The sequence below is a fragment of the Hypanus sabinus genome, chromosome 7 (assembly GCF_030144855.1).
Source record: "Hypanus sabinus isolate sHypSab1 chromosome 7, sHypSab1.hap1, whole genome shotgun sequence".
Classification (NCBI taxonomy): domain Eukaryota; kingdom Metazoa; phylum Chordata; class Chondrichthyes; order Myliobatiformes; family Dasyatidae; genus Hypanus; species Hypanus sabinus.
Window position 1 is genome coordinate 96,322,989 of NC_082712.1, and position 18,531 is coordinate 96,341,519.

The 18,531-nt window shown below is 50.7% G+C and overlaps 4 protein-coding genes across 4 annotated transcripts; all 4 read right to left on the bottom strand.

Moving 5' to 3' along the window:
• Positions 1-40: 40 nt before the first annotated feature.
• On the bottom strand, positions 41-10,261 carry LOC132397504 (mucin-2-like). The gene is made up of 9 exons (XM_059976333.1): positions 10,090-10,261; positions 8,283-8,697; positions 8,053-8,138; positions 7,660-7,707; positions 6,930-7,251; positions 6,330-6,809; positions 5,551-6,284; positions 5,144-5,361; positions 41-574 (listed from the first exon to the last, which is right to left on the bottom strand). Exons 1-9 carry the CDS (start codon positions 10,259-10,261, stop codon positions 41-43), a joined length of 3,009 nt encoding a protein of 1,002 aa, XP_059832316.1.
• Positions 10,262-10,924: 663 nt separating this feature from the next.
• LOC132397017 (uncharacterized) lies at positions 10,925-11,812 on the bottom strand (the record flags this gene model as incomplete). Its single annotated transcript, XM_059975237.1, has 2 exons — positions 10,925-11,188; positions 11,384-11,812. Coding segments are annotated over 2 exons (693 nt in total), but the record flags the coding sequence as incomplete, so codon positions are not given.
• A 621-nt stretch (positions 11,813-12,433) lies between these two features.
• Positions 12,434-14,662, bottom strand: LOC132397505 (mucin-2-like; the record flags this gene model as incomplete). Its single annotated transcript, XM_059976334.1, has 2 exons — positions 14,258-14,662; positions 12,434-13,858 (listed from the first exon to the last, which is right to left on the bottom strand). Coding segments are annotated over exons 1-2 (1,830 nt in total), but the record flags the coding sequence as incomplete, so codon positions are not given.
• A 616-nt stretch (positions 14,663-15,278) lies between these two features.
• LOC132397506 (uncharacterized) lies at positions 15,279-17,475 on the bottom strand. The gene is made up of 3 exons (XM_059976335.1): positions 17,050-17,475; positions 16,535-16,839; positions 15,279-15,537 (listed from the first exon to the last, which is right to left on the bottom strand). The coding sequence occupies exons 1-3, from the start codon at positions 17,473-17,475 to the stop codon at positions 15,279-15,281; spliced, it is 990 nt and encodes a 329-aa protein (XP_059832318.1).
• Positions 17,476-18,531: the final 1,056 nt, after the last annotated feature.

Sequence of the window (18,531 nt, forward strand, 5' to 3'; positions counted from 1 at the left end):
GGACCTTGTGCTAAGTGTGCTGGACTCTGTGGTTGGTGAGCTAGACTCTGTAGTCGATGTGCTGGACCCTGTGTTCGATGTGCTGGACCATGTGGTCGATGAGCTGGACCACGTGGTCGATGAGCTGGACCATGTGGCCAATGGGATGGACCCTGTGGTTGATGGGATGGACCCTGTGGCCAGTGCGCTGGACCCTGTGGTCAGTGCGCTGGACTCTGTGGTCGGTGAGCTGGACTCTGTGGTCGGTGAGCTGGACTCTGTGGTCGGTGAGCTGGACTCTGTGGTCAATGTGTTGTTCAGTGAACTGGTCTCTGAGGATTGTGTACTTGTCACTGTTGTTGATGTGCCGGTGGAGATGAGTTTGGTTGGTGTATTGATTATTGTTGATGGGTTGGTCACCGTGGGAGACACACTGGCGGCTGCAGTAGACACAGAGCCTAGTGTAGTGCACAATGTGCTGAAGAATGTGGTGGGTGCACTGGCCGGTGTGGAGGACTGTGTGATTGGAATACAGATCATCGTACAGGTCACTGGACTCATGCTGGTCACTGTACTCGACTCTGTGGTTACTGTGCTAAGTGGTATGGTGGGATATGTGCACAATGTGGTTAATATAATGGAAGCTGTGGTGGGTATGTTGGTCACTGTGGTGGATGCACTGGTCGGTGTACTGGTCTCTGTGGTCGGTGTTGTGGTTGTTGTACTGTTCAATGTGGTTAGTGTACTGGTTGGTGTACTGGTCTCTGCAGTCTGTGTACTGGTCACTGTGGTCAGTGTACTGGTTGGTGTACTGGTCACTGCAGTCTGTGTACTCGTCATTGTGGTCAATGTGCTGGTCTGTGTACTGGTCACTGTGGGGTCTGTGTACTGGTCACTGTGGGGTCTGTGTACTGGTCACTGTGGTCAACCTGCTAGTCAGTGTACTGGTCACTGTGGTCAATGTGCTGGTCAGTGTACTGGTCACTGTGGGGTCTGTGTGCTGGTCACTGTGGTCAGTGTACTGGTTGGTGTACTGGTCACTGCAGTCTGTGTACTGGTCATTGTGGTCAATGTGCTGGTCTGTGTACTGGTCACTGTGGGGTCTGTGTACTGGTCACTGTGGGGTCTGTGTACTGGTCACTGTGGTCAACCTGCTAGTCGGTGTACTGGTCATTGTGGTCAATGTGCTGGTCTGTGTACTGGTCACTGTGGGGTCTGTGTACTGGTCACTGTGGGGTCTGTGTACTGGTCACTGTGGTCAACCTGCTAGTCGGTGTACTGGTCACTGTGGTCAGTGTACTGGTTGGTGTACTGGTCACTGCAGTCTGTGTACTCGTCATTGTGGTCAATGTGCTGGTCTGTGTACTGGTCACTGTGGGGTCTGTGTACTGGTCACTGTGGTCAACCTGCTAGTCAGTGTACTGGTCACTGTGGTCAATGTGCTGGTCAGTGTACTGGTCACTGTGGTCAGTGTACTGGTTGGTGTACTGGTCTCTGCAGTCTGTGTACTGGTCATTGTGGTCAATGTGCTGGTCTGTGTACTGGTCACTGTGGGGTCTGTGTACTGGTCACTGTGGTCAACCTGCTAGTCGGTGTACTGGTCATTGTGGTCAATGTGCTGGTCTGTGTACTGGTCACTGTGGGGTCTCTGTACTGGTCACTGTGGGGTCTGTGTACTGGTCACTGTGGTCAACCTGCTAGTCGGTGTACTGGTCATTGTGGTCAATGTGCTGGTCTGTGTACTGGTCACTGTGGTCAACCTGCTAGTCGGTGTACTGGTCATTGGGGTCAATGTACTGGTTAGTAATTTGGGATTATGCAACATTATGAAACCAGTGAAGAGGAGAGAGGGAACAACGTGAGGGCACTTCTGAATAGAGAGCTTCAGCTTGGTTATGGGCAGAATTAGTCTGGGTTGGTTAATGGGGAGACAGTGGGCTTCATTAGGCAGAGTACTGGGGTCTATGGGTCTGAGAATATCGACAGTGAAAGGATGCAGTTACGAAAAGAGGAGAGTGAGCCCATTGGATGGAGGTGGGTATTCTGTATAAATACACAAACATTTTAAAGATTAGCTTTATTTGTCAAATGTACATTGAAACATAAGTGAAATGCGTTACTAATGGGAGCAGCCTGCTTGTGTCGCCACGCTCTGTTGAGAATGTAGTGTTGGTCAGGATGAACTACAGTCTGCAAATCAGTGAAATTGAATAAATAAAGGACAGTGGATAGACACACCAATTCTCTTTGCTCTTGCCATGTGTTTGAAAGAGTTTGGAGATGGCCAATTTGTGAGATTTTGTGAACTCTGAACGAATTCTTGCTCTGGGATATTTTATTCAGAGTAATTGAATGTGGACACAAGGACTTTCAGCTGATGATCTGCTGAACCTGAGCCCATACTCAGATGAGTAGCTATTTATTATGTAAAGTGTCAGGCTTGCCAGAGAAGTAATCTGTAATCTCGTTGGATTCAGCGTCTGGGTCACCTGTTGTACCTGGTTTGAACCACTTAGAGTAGAAAGGAACAAAGGCACGATGCCAGGGAGCAGAGACCATATTACATTGCTGGTTGTCGCCCTGGACCAAAGCCAGTATGAAGGTGACTCAGGTAGTGTCAGGTGACCTTTAGTCAATTTGAGGGAGATGGATTAGTTGAACTGATAAGCAACATCAGAAGAGTCAGGAGCTTCAAATACGAGGCAGCGATAACTTTCCAGCAAACAGAGAACGATCAACACGGATGAGGAGGACCCCACAGACACGTGGATATCGGGACTCTGAGGAATGCCTGGTCAGCGGAGACTGCTTTCCCGAGTAATACATTTTCTCTTCATTGATTGCTCATGGAGGGTCAGGGAATCCTAATGAGTATGCGCACAGTTAATTAGTTTGTGAACCGGCATGCTTTTTAGTTGAGGCAATAACGGTTACTTATCAGTAGATACAGATTCTCTCTGTTTTCTCTGATCATTATTACAAAAATATAGATTCTTATGACAATGGCATGCCCACAACGCTGGCTGGTGGCATACTGGCATCAGCGCTGGATTTCAGGGTGAGACGTCCCAAGTTTGAATCCATTTGGCTCCCGTTGAGAGCTAATCTCTTAAAAAAAACTCACCCAGCAGAAGGCAATGGCAAACAACTGCTGTAACTTGCTTAGTATGTGATTTTCCAATATGTCAGAGTGGCATGGGAGGAAATTGCCCACTAGCTGGCAATAATTCCGGATACAACCTACCTACCTATCCCACAACTCACTAACCTTAACAGCAGAGGAGGTTATAAATCAATAAATAAACAGGGTGGGGGTGGTTGCAGAAAGAGCATGCAGTAATGAAGGGAGATTTTAATCTTCATGCAGATTGGATTAATCATTTTTCTATGGGTTGCTATCAGATCAAATTCATTGTATATTTAGGACATTTTCCTAGACCAGCCAGAGAATAAGCTCAAGAGATTCGGCATATCAAAGTTCAAAGATTCAAACTACAGTACATCTATTATCAGAGCATATTTGCAGTATACACCCTGAGATTCACCTTCCCACAGACTAGGAATGTTTAGTTTAGTTCAGTTCAGTTCAATTTAGCACTGTATCATTTGTTGACTGCAGGCCGCAGAGTTAGTCTGCCCTGATCAAATTTGCACTGAAATAGCAATAAAAAAGGATTAACCAGAACCCAGAAACACATCATAACATAAACAACAGTCCAATACATAAATTGCATCAATTAAACTTTGCCCAAGATTCAAAATTCTAGCAAGATCGAGCGGGGGGGGGGGGGGGAAGAGGAAGAGAGAGAGAGAGAGAGAGACTGGGCATTTGCAGTCACCTTCCCCTGGGATCTGAGAGCTACGAGCAAGAGTGAGAGAAACAGAGCAGTCACACGCAGACACCCTTCTCTGACAGTGGAGAGAGACCAGTCAAATGCAGACAGGCGATGCTGAACACCCGCTCGCCTTCTGCTCTCGTCCTCATCAATTTCAGTTTTGCTTATCACTTTAATCGACAAGAAATGGGATCCATCATGGGTTCACACCTTATCTCCAGGCTTCTTGGCCTCCTGGCTGCACACTTCGCTCAAAACTTCACCGAACTCCCTCAGAGATAGCAAAGAGACAGATCACTCAATCAGGTCAAAGAAACAGCAGCAAAATGTGTCAGTGTCTGATTGAGGGCACAATTCAGGATGGTGATAGAGCATTCTCCATTGCCTGGATGAATACATATCCGATAACACTGAAGAAGCTGGATATTATCCAGGATAAAACAGGCCATTTCATCAACAACACATTCACCACACATAATATTTGTGGCCATCCCCACTGTTGCAAAATGCATTGTAGATAACTGCTGATCATCATCAACAACATTTCTCAAAACCATGGCGACATATGCAGCAAGTGTGGAGTAATATCGCTACTTGTAGATTTACTGTATAACGCACGCCTTTCTCCGTCGTCGTATCGACCTCCTGGAAATCCCCACTCAACAATGAGGTGAGAGTTGCTTCAACAGATGGATTGTAGAAATTGAAAACAACGGCCCAGTGGTACCACCTCAAGGACAGTTGCAGACAGGAAATGACTGGTGTTCTCACCAATGACACCCGCAACCCAGAAAATAAGAATTGAACAATAATTTGGAAAGTGGAGCTAAATTACAAAGTGCACATATTTGTCCTTCTGTACGAGGGATCAATTAAGCAAATTTGGCCTAAAGGATCCTTACTGCAATTTGGAATCAATTGGCATAGGATGAAAACACACCACTGGTTGGTGTCAATTTGTAACTGACACTTGGCTGCACTGTCAGGAACTTCAGGGCAAGAAAAAGCCAAGACAAAAGACCCCATTGTCAGGGAATGATCAAAGACCACATCTATCTGGAAACACCGATGAGCAGTGAATTCACTTCTTAAGAAATTGTATTACAATGATAAACTGTTTTCTATTACAAGCTTAAATGATGTTCTGCAGACAAACCTTTGGTCCCAGTCTTGAGCCTCAACTACTCACTCCACATTGAATCTCTACGTCTTAGTACCAAATCATTGCAACAGCCTGCAGTAGATCTCTGCCAGGCCTCAGTTATCAGGTGAAAGGAATAACATAAAAGTAGTTTACCTGAACTGGACACTGTAGTTGCTGAACTGACCTCCGTGGTGATCTTCTTGGTTGTACTGATCATTGATGTGCTGGTCGGCTCATTGGACAGTGTGGGTTTGGTCGATGTAGCAGTCAGCTTGCTTGACAGTGTGGTTGATGTGGTGGCTTGAGATCTGGACTCTGTGGCAATCTTGATTGTACTGGTCCTTGTTGATGGGTTGGTCACCGTGGGAGACACACTGGCAGCTGAACTGGACTCAGAGCCTACTGTAGTGCACAATGTGCTGAAGAATGTGGTGGGTGCACTGGCCGGTGTGGAGGACTGTGTGATTGGAATACAGATCATCGTACAGGTCACTGGACTCATGCTGGTCACTGTGGTAGATGTACTGGTCGGTGGACTGGTCACTGTGGTCGATGTGCTGGTCGGTGTACTGGTCACTGTGGTCGGTGTACTGGTCACTGTGGTTGATGTACTGGTCGGAGTACTGGTCACTGTGGTCGATGTGCTGGTCGGTGTACTGGTCTCTGTGGTCAATGTGGTCGGTGTACTGGTCTCTGTGGTCGATGTGGTGGGTGTACTGGTCACAGTGGTCGGTGTACTGGTCACTGTGGTTGATGTACTGGTCACTGTGGTTGATGTACTGGTCGGTGTACTAGTCACTGTGGTCGATGTACTGGTCGGTGTACTGGTCACTGTGGTCGGTGTACTGGTCACTGTGGTTGATGTACTGGTCGGTGTACTAGTCACTGTGGTCGATGTACTGGTCGGTGTACTGGTCATTGTGGTCGGTGTACTGGTCACTGAGGTGGATGTGCTGGTCGGTGTACTGGTCACTGTGGTCGATGTGCTGGTTGGTGTACTGGTCACTGTGGTCGATGTGCTGGTCGGTGTACTGGACTCTGTGGTCAATGTGGTTGGTGTACTGGTCACTGTGGTGGATGTGCTGGTTGGTGTACTGGTCACTGTGGTCGATGGGCTGGTCAGTGTACTGGTCTCTGTGGTTGATGTACTGGTCGGTGTACTGGTCACTGTGGTCGATGTTGTTGTTAGTGTACTAGTCTCTGTGGTCGATGTACTGGTCGGTGTACTGGTCACTGAGGTGGATGTGCTGGTCGGTGTACAGGTCACTGTGGTTGATGTGCTGGTCGGTGTACTGGTCACTGTGGTCAATGTGCTGGTCGGTGTACTGGTCTCTGTGGTCAATGTGGACGGTGTACTGGTCACAGTGGACGATGTGGTCGGTGTACTGGTCTCTGTGGTGGATGTGCTGGTCAGTGTACTGGTCTCTGTGGTCGATGTACTGGTCGGTATACTGGTCTCTGTGGTCAATGTGGTTGGTGTACTGGTCTCTGTGGTGAATGTGCTGGTCAGAGTACTGGTCTCTGTGGTCGATGTGCCGGTCGGTGTACTGGTCACTGTGGTCGATGTACTGGTCGGTGTACTGGTCACTGTGGTCGGTGTACTGGTCACTGTGGTTGATGTACTGGTCGGTGTACTAGTCACTGTGGTCGATGTACTGGTCGGTGTACTGGTCATTGTGGTCGGTGTACTGGTCACTGTGGTTGATGTACTGGTCGGTGTACTGGTCTCTGTGGTCAATGTGGTTGGTGTACTGGTCTCTGTGGTGGATGTGCTGGTCAGTGTACTGGTCACTGTGGACAATGTGCTGCTTGGTGTACTGGTCACTGTGGTCGATGTGCTGGTCGGTGTACTGGACTCTGTGGTCAATGTGGTTGGTGTGCTGGTCGGTGTACTGGTCACTGTGGTCAATGTGCTGGTCGGTGTACTGGTCTCTGTGGTCAATGTGGACGGTGTACTGGTCACAGTGGACGATGTGGTCGGTGTACTGGTCTCTGTGGTGGATGTGCTGGTCAGTGTACTGGTCTCTGTGGTCGATGTACTGGTCGGTATACTGGTCTCTGTGGTCAATGTGGTTGGTGTACTGGTCTTTGTGGTGAATGTGCTGGTCAGTGTACTGGTCTCTGTGGTTGATGTACTTGTCAGTGTACTGGTCACTGTGGTCGATGTTGTTGTTAGTGTACTGGTCTCTGTGGTCGATGTGCTGGTCGGTGTACTGGTCTCTGTGGTCAATGTGGTCGGTGTACTGGTCTCTGTGGTCGATGTGCTGGTCAGTGTAGTGGTCTCTGTGGTGGCTGTGCTGGTCGGTGTACTGGTCACTGTGGTTGATGTGCTGGTCAGTGTACTGGTCTCTGTGGTCGATGGGCTGGTCGGTTTACTGGTCTCTGTGGTCAATGTGTTTGGTGTACTGGTCTCTGTGTTGGATGTGGTCGGTGTACTGGTCAATGTGGTAGATGTGCTGGTCGGTGTACTGGTCACTGTGGTCGATATACTGGTTGGTGTACTGGTCTCTGTGGTCGATGTGCTGGTCGGTGTACTGGTCCCTGTGGTCGGTGTGCTGGTCGGAGTACTGGTCACTGTGGTCGATGTACTGGTTGGTGTACTGGTCTCTGTGGTCGATGTGCTGGTCAGTGTACCGGTCTCTGTGGTGGCTGTGCTGGTCGGTGTACTGGTCACTGTGGTCGATGTGCTGGTCGGTGTACTGGTCTCTGTGGTGGATGTGCTGGTCAGTGTACTGGTCTCTGTGGTGGCTGTGCTGGTCGGTGTACTGGTCACTGTGGTCGATGTACTGGTCGGTGTACTGGTCACTGTGGTCGATGTGCTGGTCGGTATACTGGTCTCTGTGGTCAATGTGGTTGGTGTACTGGTCTCTGTGGTGAATGTGCTGGTCAGTGTACTGGTCTCTGTGGTTGATGTACTTGTCAGTGTACTGGTCACTGTGGTCGATGTTGTTGTTAGTGTACTGGTCTCTGTGGTCGACGTGCTGGTCGGTGTACTGGTCTCTGTGGTGGATGTGCTGGTCAGTGTACTGGTCTGTGTGGTCAATGTACTGGTCGGTGTACTGGTCACTGTGGTGGATGTGCTGGTTGGTGTACTGGTCTCTGTGGTCGATGTGCTGGTCGGTGTACTAGTCTCTGTGGTCGATGTGCTGGTCAGTGTACTGGTCACTGTGGTAGATGTACTGGTCGGTTTACTGGTCTCTGTGGTCAATGTGGTTGGTGTACTGGTCTCTGTGTTGGATGTGGTCGGTGTACTGGTCAATGTGGTAGATGTGCTGGTCGGTGTACTGGTCACTGTGGTCGATGTACTGGTTGGTGTACTGGACTCTGTGGTCAATGTGGACGATGTACTGGTCACTGTGGACGATGTGGTCGGTGTACTGGTCTCTGTGGTCGATGTGCTGGTCGGTGTACTGGACTCTGTGGTCAATGTGGACGATGTACAGGTCACTGTGGATGATGTGGTCGGTGTACTGGTCTCTGTGGTCGATGTGCTGGTCAGTGTACTGGTCTCTGTGGTGGCTGTGCTGGTCGGTGTACTGGTCACTGTGGTTGATGTGCTGGTCAGTGTACTGGTCTCTGTGGTGGCTGTGCTGGTCGGTGTTCTGGTCACTGTGGTCGATGTACTGGTCGGTGTTCTGGTCACTGTGGTCGATGTACTGGTCGGTATACTGGTCTCTGTGGTCAATGTGGTTGGTGTACTGGTCTCTTTGGTGGATGTGCTGGTCAGTGTACTGGTCTCTGTGGTCGATGTGCTGGTCGGTGTACTAGTCTCTGTGGTCGATGTGCTGGTCAGTGTACTGGTCACTGTGGTGGATGTACTGGTCGGTGTACTGGTCACTGTGGTCGATGTACTGGTCGGTGTACTGGTCTCTGTGGTCAATGTGGTTGGTGTACTGGTCTCTGTGGTGGATGTGCTGGTCAGTGTACTGGTCTGTGTGGTCGATGTACTGGTCGGTGTACTGGTCACTGTGGTGGATGTGCTGGTTGGTGTACTGGTCTCTGTGGTCGATGTGCTGGTCGGTGTACTAGTCTCTGTGGTAGATGTGCTGGTCAGTGTACTGGTCACTGTGGTAGATGTACTGGTCAGTTTACTGGTCTCTGTGATCAATGTGGTTGGTGTACTGGTCTCTGTGTTGGATGTGGTCGGTGTACTGGTCAATGTGGTAGATGTGCTGGTCGGTGTACTGGTCACTGTGGTCGATGTACTGTTTGGTGTACTGGACTCTGTGGTCAATGTGGACGATGTACTGGTCACTGTGGACGATGTGGTCGGTGTACTGGTCTCTGTGGTCGATGTGCTGGTCAGTGTACTGGTCTCTGTGGTGGCTGTGCTGGTCGGTGTACTGGTCACTGTGGTTGATGTGCTGGTCAGTGTACTGGTCTCTGTGGTTGCTGTGCTGGTCGGTGTACTGGTCACTGTGGTCGATGTACTGGTCGGTGTACTGGTCACTGTGGTCGATGTGCTGGTCGGTGTACTAGTCTCTGTGGTCGATGTGCTGGTCAGTGTACTGGTCACTGTGGTGGATGTACTGGTCGATGTACTGGTCACTGTGGTCGATGTACTGGCCGGTGTACTGGTCACTGTGGTCGATGCGCTGGTCGGTGTACTGGTCTCTGTGGTCGATGTGGTCGGTGTACTGGTCACTGTGGTCGATGTACTGGTTGGTGTACTGGTCTCTGTGGTCGATGTGCTGGTCAGTGTACTAGTCTCTGTGGTCGATATGCTGGTCAGTGTACTGGTCTCTGTGGTGGATGTGCTGGTCGGTGTACTTGTCACTGTGGTTGATGTAATGGTCGGTGTACTGGTCACTGTGGTGGATGTGCTGGTCGGTGTACTGGTCACTGTGGTCGATGTACTGGTCGGTGTACTGGTCTCTGTGGTCGATGTGCTGGTCGGTATACTGGTCTCTGTGGTCGATGTGCTGGTCAGTGTACTGGTCTCTGTGGTCGATGTGGTCGGTGTACTGGTCACTGTGGTCGATGTACTGGTCGGTGTACTAGTCTCTGTGGTCGATGTGCTGGTCAGTGTACTGGTCTCTGTGGTGGATGTGCTGGTCGGTGTACTGGTCACTGTGGTCAATGTGCTGGTCGGTGTACTGGTCTCTGTGGACGATGTGCCAGCTGGTGTACTGGTCTCTGTGGTTGATATGCTGGTCGGTTTTATGGTTTCTGTGGTCGATGCACTGTCACTGTGGTCGATGTGCTGGTCAGTGTTCAGTTCTCTTTGGTATCGGTGTTTTTTTGTGTACTGGTCAATGGGGTCATTGTACTGATTGCTATGGACATTATTCTTATTGGTCATGGTGCTGGTTTTTCTACTGGTCTCTGTGGTCGATGTGCTGGTCGGTCTACTGGTCACTGTGTTTGACGTGCTGGTCAGTGTACTGGTCACTGTGGTCGATGTTGTTGTTAGTGTACTGGTCTCTGTGGTCGATGGGCTGGTCGGTGTACTAGTCTCTGTGGTCGATGTGCTGGTCAGTGTACTGGTCTCTGTGTTGGATGTGCTGGTCGGTGTATTGGTCACTGTGGTTGATGTGCTGGTCGGTGTACTGGTCATTGTGATCGTTGTGCTGGTCGGTGTACTGGTCTCTGTGGTCAACGTAGACGGTGTACTGGTCACTGTGGTCGATGTGGTCGGTGTACTGGTCTCTGTGGTGGATGTGCTGGTCAGTGTACTAGTCTCTGTGGTCGATGTACTAGTCAGTGTACCGGTTACTATGGTCTGTGTGTTAGTGAGTGTACTGGTCACTATGCTAAATGCACTGGTTGGTGTACTGGTCTCTGTGGTCGATGTGCTGGTCGGTCTACTGGTCTCTGTGGTCGATGTACTGGTCAGTGTACTGGTCTCTGTTGTCGATGTGCTGGTCGGTCTACTGGTTACTGACATCGATGTACTGGTTGGTGTACTGGTCTCTGTGGTCGATGTGCTGGTCAGTGTACTGGTCACTGTGGTTGATGTACTGGTCGGTGTACTGGTCACTGTGGTCGATGTGGTCGGTGTACTGGTCTCTGTGGTCGATTTGGTCGGTGTACTGGTCTCTGTGGTCGATGTGGTCGGTGTACTGGTCACTGTGGTCGATGTACTGGTCGGTGTACTGGTCTCTGTGGTCGATGTGCTGGTCGGTGTACTGGTCTCTGTGGTCGATGTGGTCGGTGTACTGGTCTCTGTGGTGGATGTGCTGGTCGGTGTACTGGTCACAGTGGTGGATGTGCTGGTCGGTGTACTGGTCTCTGTGGTCAATGTGCTGGTCAGTGTACTGGTCACTGTGGTCGATGTGGTCGGTGTACTGGTCTCTGTGGTGGATGTGCTAGTCAGTGTACTGGTCACTGTGGTCGATGTGGTCGGTGTACTGATCTCTGTGGTCGATGTGCCGGTCGGTGTACTGGTCACTGTGGTCGATGTGCTGGTCGGTGTACTGGTCACTGTGGTCGATGTGCTGGTCGGTGTACTGGTCACTGTGGTCGATGTGGTCGGTGTACTGGTCTCTGTGGTTGATGTGCTGGTCAGTGTACTGGTCACTGTGGTCGATGTGGTCGGTGTACTGGTCTCTGTGGTTGATGTACTGGTCGGTGTACTGGTCAATGTGGTTGATGTGGTTGGTATACAGGTCTCTGTGGTCGATGTGCTGGTCGGTGTACTGGTCTCTGTGGTCGATGTGCTGGTCAGTGTACTGGTCACTGTGGTCGGTGTACTGGTCTCTGTGTTGGATGTGCTTGTTGGTGTACTGGTCTCTGTGGTCGATGTGCTGGTCAGTGTACAGGTCACTGTGGTGGATGTACTGGTCGGTGTACTGGTCACTGTGGTCGGTGTACTGGTCTCTGTGGTCGATGTGCTGATTGGTGTACTGGTCACTGTGGTCGATGTACTGGTCGGTGTACTGGTCACTGTGGTCGATGTACTGGTCGGTGTACTGGTCTCTGTGGTCGATGTGCTGGTCGGTGTACTGGTCTCTGTGGTCGATGTACTGGTCGGTGTACTGGTCATTCTGATCGTTGTGCTGGTTGGTGTACTGGTCTCTGTGGTCAATGTGGACGGTGTACTGGTCACTGTGGACGATGTGGTCGGTGTACTGGTCTCTGTGGTCAGTGTACTGGTCTCTGTGCTCAATGTGCTGGTTGGTGTACTTTTCTCTGTGTTCGATGTACTAGTCGGTGTAATGGTTACTGTGGTAGGTGTTGTTGTCAGTGTACCGGTTACTATGGTCTGTGTGTTAGTGAGTGTACTGGTCACTATGCTAAATGCACTGGTTGGTGTACTGGTCTCTGTGGTCGATGTGCTGGTCTGTCTACTGGTCTCTGTGGTCGATGTGCTGGTTGGTGTACTGGTCACTGTGGTGGATGTGCTGGTCGGTGTACTGGTCTCTGTGGTTGGTGTACTGGTCGGTGTACTGGTCTCTGTGGTCGATGTGCTGGTCGGTGTACTGGTCTCTGTGGTCAATGTGCTGGTCAGTGTACTGGTCACTGTGGTGGATGTGCTGGTTGGTGTACTGGTCTCTGTGGTCGATGTGCTGGTTGGTGTACTAGTCTCTATGGTCGATGTACTGGTCGGTGTACTGGTCACTGTGGTCGATGTGCTGGTCGGTGTACTGGTCACTGTGGTCGATGAGCTGGTCGGTGTACTGGTCACTGTGGTCGATGTGCTGGTTGGTGTACTGGTCACTGTGGTCGATGTGGTCGTTGTACTGGTCTCTATGGTCGATGTGGTCGGTGTACTGGTTGGTGTACTGGTCTCTGTGGTGGATGTGCTGGTCAGTATACTGGTCTCTGTGGTGGATGTGCTGGTCGGTGTACTGGTCACTGTGGTTAATGTGCTGGTCGGTGTACTGGTCTCTGCGGTCGATGTACTGGTCGGTGTACTGGTCTCTGTGGTGGATGTGCTGGTCGGTGTACTGGTCACTGTGGTCGATGTGGTCGTTGTACTGGTCTCTATGGTCGATGTGGTCGGTGTACTGGTCTCTGTGGTTGGTGTGCTGGTCGTTGTACTGGTCTCTATGGTCGATGTGGTCGGTGTACTGGTCACTGTGGTTGATGTGCTGGTCGGTGTACTGGTCTCTGTGGTCGATGTGCTGGTCAGTGTACTGGTCTTTGTGGTCGATGTGCTGGTCAGTGTACTGGTCTTTGTGGTTGATGTGCTGGTCGGTGTACTGGTCACTGTGGTCGGTGTGGTCGGTGTACTGGTCTCTGTGGTCGATGTGCTGGTCTGTGTACTGGTCACTGTGGTTGATGTGCTGGTCAGTGTACTGGTCTCTATGGTCGATGTGGTCGGTGTACTGGTCACTGTGGTTGATGTGCTGGTCGGTGTACTGATCTTTGTGGTTGATGTGCTGGTCAGTGTACTGGTCACTGTGGTCGGTGTGGTCGGTGTACTGGTCTCTGTGGTCGATGTGGTCGGTGTACTGGTCTCTGTTGTTGATGTACTGGTCGGTGTAATGGTCTCTGTGGTCGATGTGCTGGTTGGTGTACTGGTCACTGTGGTTGATGTGCTGGTCGGTGTACTGGTCACGGTGGAGGATGTGGTCAGTGTACTGGTCTCTGTGGTCGTTCTGCCGGTTGGTGTACTGGTCTCTGTGGTCGATGTACTGGTCTCTGTGGTTGATGTGCTGGTCAGTGTACTGGTCACTGTGGTCGATGTGCTGGTCGGTGTACTGGTCTCTGTGGTCGATGTGCTGGTCAGTGTACTGGTCTCTGTGGTCGATGTGCTGGTCGGTGTACTGGTCTCTGTGGTTGACGTGCTGGTCAGTGTACTGGTCACTGTGGTCGGTGTACTGGTCTCTGTGGTCGATGTGGTCGGTGTACTGGTCTCTGTGGTGGATGTGCTGGTCAGTGTACTGGTCTCTGTGGTCATTGAGCTGGTCGGTGTACTGGTCACTGTGGTCGATGTGCTGGTCGTTGTACTGGTCTCTGTGGTTGGTGTGCTGGTCGGTGTACTGATCTCTGTGGTCAATGTGCTGGTCGGTGTACTGGTCTCTGTGGTTGGTGTGCTGGTCGGTGTACTGGTCTCTGTGGTCGATGTGCTGGTCGGTGTACTGGTCTCTGTGGTCGATGTGCTGGTCGGTGTACTGGTCACTGTGGTTGGTGTGCTGGTCGGTGTACTGGTCTCTGTGGTTGGTGTGCTGGTCAGTGTACTGGTCTCTGTGGTCGATGTGCTGGTCGGTGTACTGGTCTCTGTGGTCGATGTGCTGGTCGGTGTACTGGTCACTGTGGTGGATGTGCTGGTCGGTGTACTGATCTCTGTGGTCGGTGTGCTGGTCGGTGTACTGGTCTCTGTGGTCGATGTGCTGGTCGGTGTACTGGTCACTGTGGTGGATGTGCTGGTTGGTGTACTGGTCTCTGTGGTTGATGTGCTGGTCGGTGTACTGGTCACTGTGGTCGATGTGGTCGGTGTACTGGTCTCTGTGTTGGATGTGCTGGTCGGTGTACTGGTCTCTGTGGTCGGTGTCCTGGTCAGTGTACTGGCTGATGTTATGGTTGGTGTACTTGTTACAGCGGTGAATGTAGTGCTCGTTGTTATCGTCCCTGTAGTCGTTGTGGTTTCTATGCTGGTGTCTGTAGTTGTGGTGGTTTTGCTGGTTGTCACACAGACCCATACGCACTCCTCTGTAGTTGATTCACTCGTCAGTGTGCTGGTCCCTCTGGTTGAAGTGCTGGACTCTGTGGTTTGCACACTGATCACTGTATTTGTTGTGCTGGACTGTGTGGTCATAGGGCTGGACTCTGTAGTTGATGTGCTAGACTCAGTGGTGAGTGTGCTGGACACTGAAGTAGATGTGCTGGACTGTGGGGTCAGAGAGCTGGACTGTGTGGTCAGTGTCCTGGTCTGTGTTGTTGGTGAGCTGGATTCTGTGGTCGATGAGCTAGACACTGTATTCGGAGTGCTGGACTCTGTGGTTGGTGTGCTGGACCCTGCAGTCGGTGTGCTAAACAGTGCATCTGATGTGCTGGATTCTGTAATCGGTGAGCTGGACCGTGTGATCAGTGAGCTGGATGCTGCAGTCAGTGTGCTGGACTCTTTGGTCTGTGTGTTGGAGCTTGTGGTTGGTGTGCTGGAGTCTGGGTGTGGTGTGCTGGAGCCTGTGGTCAGTGTGCTGGACTCTGTGGTTGGCATACTGATTACTGTCGTGTATGTGCTGGACAGAGCGGTCGATGTGCTGGAGCCTGTGGTCAGTGTGCTGGACTCTCTGGTCGGTGAGCTCAAATCAGTGGTTGGTGTGCTGGACTCTGTGGTTGGTGCGCTTGACTGTATTGTTGGTGCGCTGGACTCTGTGGTGGTCATTGTGCTGGATTCTGCAGTTGTTATGCTGTCCTGTGCAGTTGATGTGCTAGATTGAGTGATTGGTGTGCTGGATTGTGTGTTTGGTGTGCTGGACCCTGTGGTCACTGAGCTGGATTCTGTGGTCAGAGTGCTGGATTCTGTGGTCAGAGTGCTGGATTCTGTGGTCGGAGAGCTGGATTCTGTGGTTGGAGTGCTGGAGTCTGTGGTCGATGTTCTGGACTCTGTGGTTGATGTTCTGGACTCTGTGGTCGGAGTGCTGGACATCTTGATTGATGTATTTGATTCTGTGGTCAGTTTGCTGGGCCCTGTGGTCAATAGAAACATAGAAAACTTACAGCACAATACAGGCCCTTCAGCCCACAAAGTTGCACCAAACATGTCCCTACCTTAGAAATTACTGGGCTTATGCATAGCCCTCTAATTTTCTGCACCATGTACCTATCCAAAAGTCTCTTAAAAGTCCCTATCATATCCGCCTCCGCCATCATTGCCAGCAGCCCATTCCGCACACTCACCACTCTCTGAGTAAAAAACTTGCCCCTGGCATCTCCTCTGTACCTACTCCCCAGCACCTTAAGCCTGTGTCCTCTTGTGGCAACAATTTCAACCCTGGGAAAAAAGCCTCTGACTATCCACACAATCAATGCCTCTCATCATCTTGTACACCTCTATCAGGTCACCTCTCATCCTCCATCACTCCAAAGAGAAAAGGCCGAGTTCACTCAAACATTTTTCATAAGACTGGACCTTGTGCTAAGTGTGCTGGACTCTGTGGTTGGTGAGCTAGACTCTGTAGTCGATGTGCTGGACCCTGTGTTCGATGTGCTGGACCATGTGGTCGATGAGCTGGACCATGTGGTCGATGAGCTGGACAATGTGGCCAATGGGATGGACCCTGTGGTTGATGGGATGGACCCTGTGGTCAGTGCGCTGGACCCTGTGGTCAGTGCGCTGGACTCTGTGGTCAGTGAGCTGGACTCTGTGGTCAATGTGTTGTTCAGTGAACTGGTCTCTGAGGATTGTGTACTGGTCACTGTTGTTGATGTGCCGGTGGAGATGAGTTTGGTTGGTGTACTGATTATTGTTGATGGGTTGGTCACCGTGGGAGACACACTGGCAGCTGAACTGGACTCAGAGCCTAGTGTAGTGCACAATGTGCTGAAGAATGTGGTGGGTGCACTGGCCGGTGTGGAGGACTGTGTGATTGGAATACAGATCATCGTACAGGTCACTGGACTCATGCTGGTCACTGTACTCGACACTGTGGTTACAGTGCTAAGTGGTATGGTGGGATATGTGCACAAAGTGGTTGATATAATGGATGCTGTGGTGGGTATGGGGGTCACAGTGGTTGATGTGCTGGTCGGTGTACTGGTCTCTGTGGTCGATGTGCTGGTCGGTGTACTGGTCTCTGTGGTTGATGTACTGGTCGGTGTACTGGTCAATGTGGTCGGTGTACTGGTCAGTGTACTGGTCTCTGTGGTCGATGTGCTGGTCGATGTACTGGTCTCTGTGGTCTGTGTACTGGTCTCTGTGGTCGGTGTACTGGTCAGTGTACTGGTCTCTGTGGTCGATGTGCTGGTCGGTGTACTGGTCAGTGTACTGGTCTCTGTGGTCGGTGTTGTGGTTGTTGTACTGTTCAATGTGGTTAGTGTACTGGTTGGTGTACTGGTCACTGCAGTCTGTGTACTGGTCACTGTGGTCAGTGTACTGGTTGGTGTACTGGTCACTGTGGTCAGTGTACTGGTTGCTGTACTGGTCACTGCAGTCGGTGTACTGGTCATTGTGGTCAATGTGCTGGTCGGTGTACTGGTCACTGTGGTCAGTGTACTGGTTGGTGTACTGGTCACTGTAGTTGGTGTACTGGTCATTGTGGTCAATGTGCTGGTCTGTGTACTGGTCACTGTGGTCGGTGTACTGGTCAGTGTACTGGTCTCTGTGGTCGATGTGCTGGTCGATGTACTGGTCTCTGTGGTTGGTGTACTGGTCAGTGTACTGGTCTCTGTGGTCGATGTGCTGGTCGGTGTACTGGTCTCTGTGGTCGGTGTACTGGTCAGTGTACTGGTCTCTGTGGTCGCTGTGCTGGTCAGTGTACTGGTCACTATGGTCGATGTTGTGGTTGTTGTACTGTTCAATGTGGTTAGTGTACTGGTTGGTTTACTGGTCACTGCAGTCTGTGTACTGGTCACTGTGGTCAGTGTACTGGTTGGTGTACTAGTCACTGCAGTCTGTGTACTGGTCATTGTGGTCAATGTGCTGGTCTGTGTACTGGTCACTGTGGGGTCTGTGTACTGGTCACTGTGGTCAACCTGCTAGTCGGTGTACTGGTCATTGTGTTCAATGTGCTGGTCTGTGTACTGGTCAATGTGCTGGTCTGTGTACTGGTCACTGTGGTCAACCTGCTAGTCGGTGTACTGGTCATTGTGGTCAACCTGCTAGTCGGTGTACTGGTCATTGTGGTCAATGTGCTGGTCTGTGTACTGGTCTCTGTGGGGTCTGTGTACTGGTCACTGTGGTCAACCTGCTAGTCGGTGTACTGGTCATTGTGGTCAATGTGCTGGTCTGTGTACTGGTCTCTGTGGGGTCTGTGTACTGGTCACTGTGGTCAACCTGCTAGTTGGTGTACTGGTCATTGGGGTAAATGTACTGGTTAGTAATTTGGGATTATGCAACATTATGAAACCAGTGAAGAGGAGAGGAGGAACAAAGTGAGGGCACTTCTGAATAGAGAGCTTCAGCTTGGTTATGGGCTGAATTAGTCTGGGTTGGTTAATGGGGAGACAGTGGGCTTCATTAGGCAGAGTACTGGGGTCTATGGGTCTGAGAATATCAACAGTGAAAGGATGCAGTTATGAAAAGAGGAGAGTGAGCCCATTGGATGGAGGTGGGTATTCTGTATAAATACACAAACATTTTAAAGATTAGCTTTATTTGTCAAATGTACATTGAAACATAAGTGAAATGCGTTACTAATGGGAGCAGCCTGCTTGTGTCGCCACGCTCTGTTGAGAATGTAGTGTTGGTCAGGATGAACTACAGTCTGCAAATCAGTGAAATTGAATAAATAAAGGACAGTGGATAGACACACCAATTCTCTTTGCTCTTGCCATGTGTTTGAAAGAGTTTGGAGATGGCCAATTTGTGAGATTTTGTGAACTCTGAACGAATTCTTGCTCTGGGATATTTTATTCAGAGTAATTGAATGTGGACACAAGGACTTTCAGCTGATGATCTGCTGAACCTGAGCCCATACTCAGATGCGTAGCTATTTATTATGTAAAGTGTCAGGCTTGCCAGAG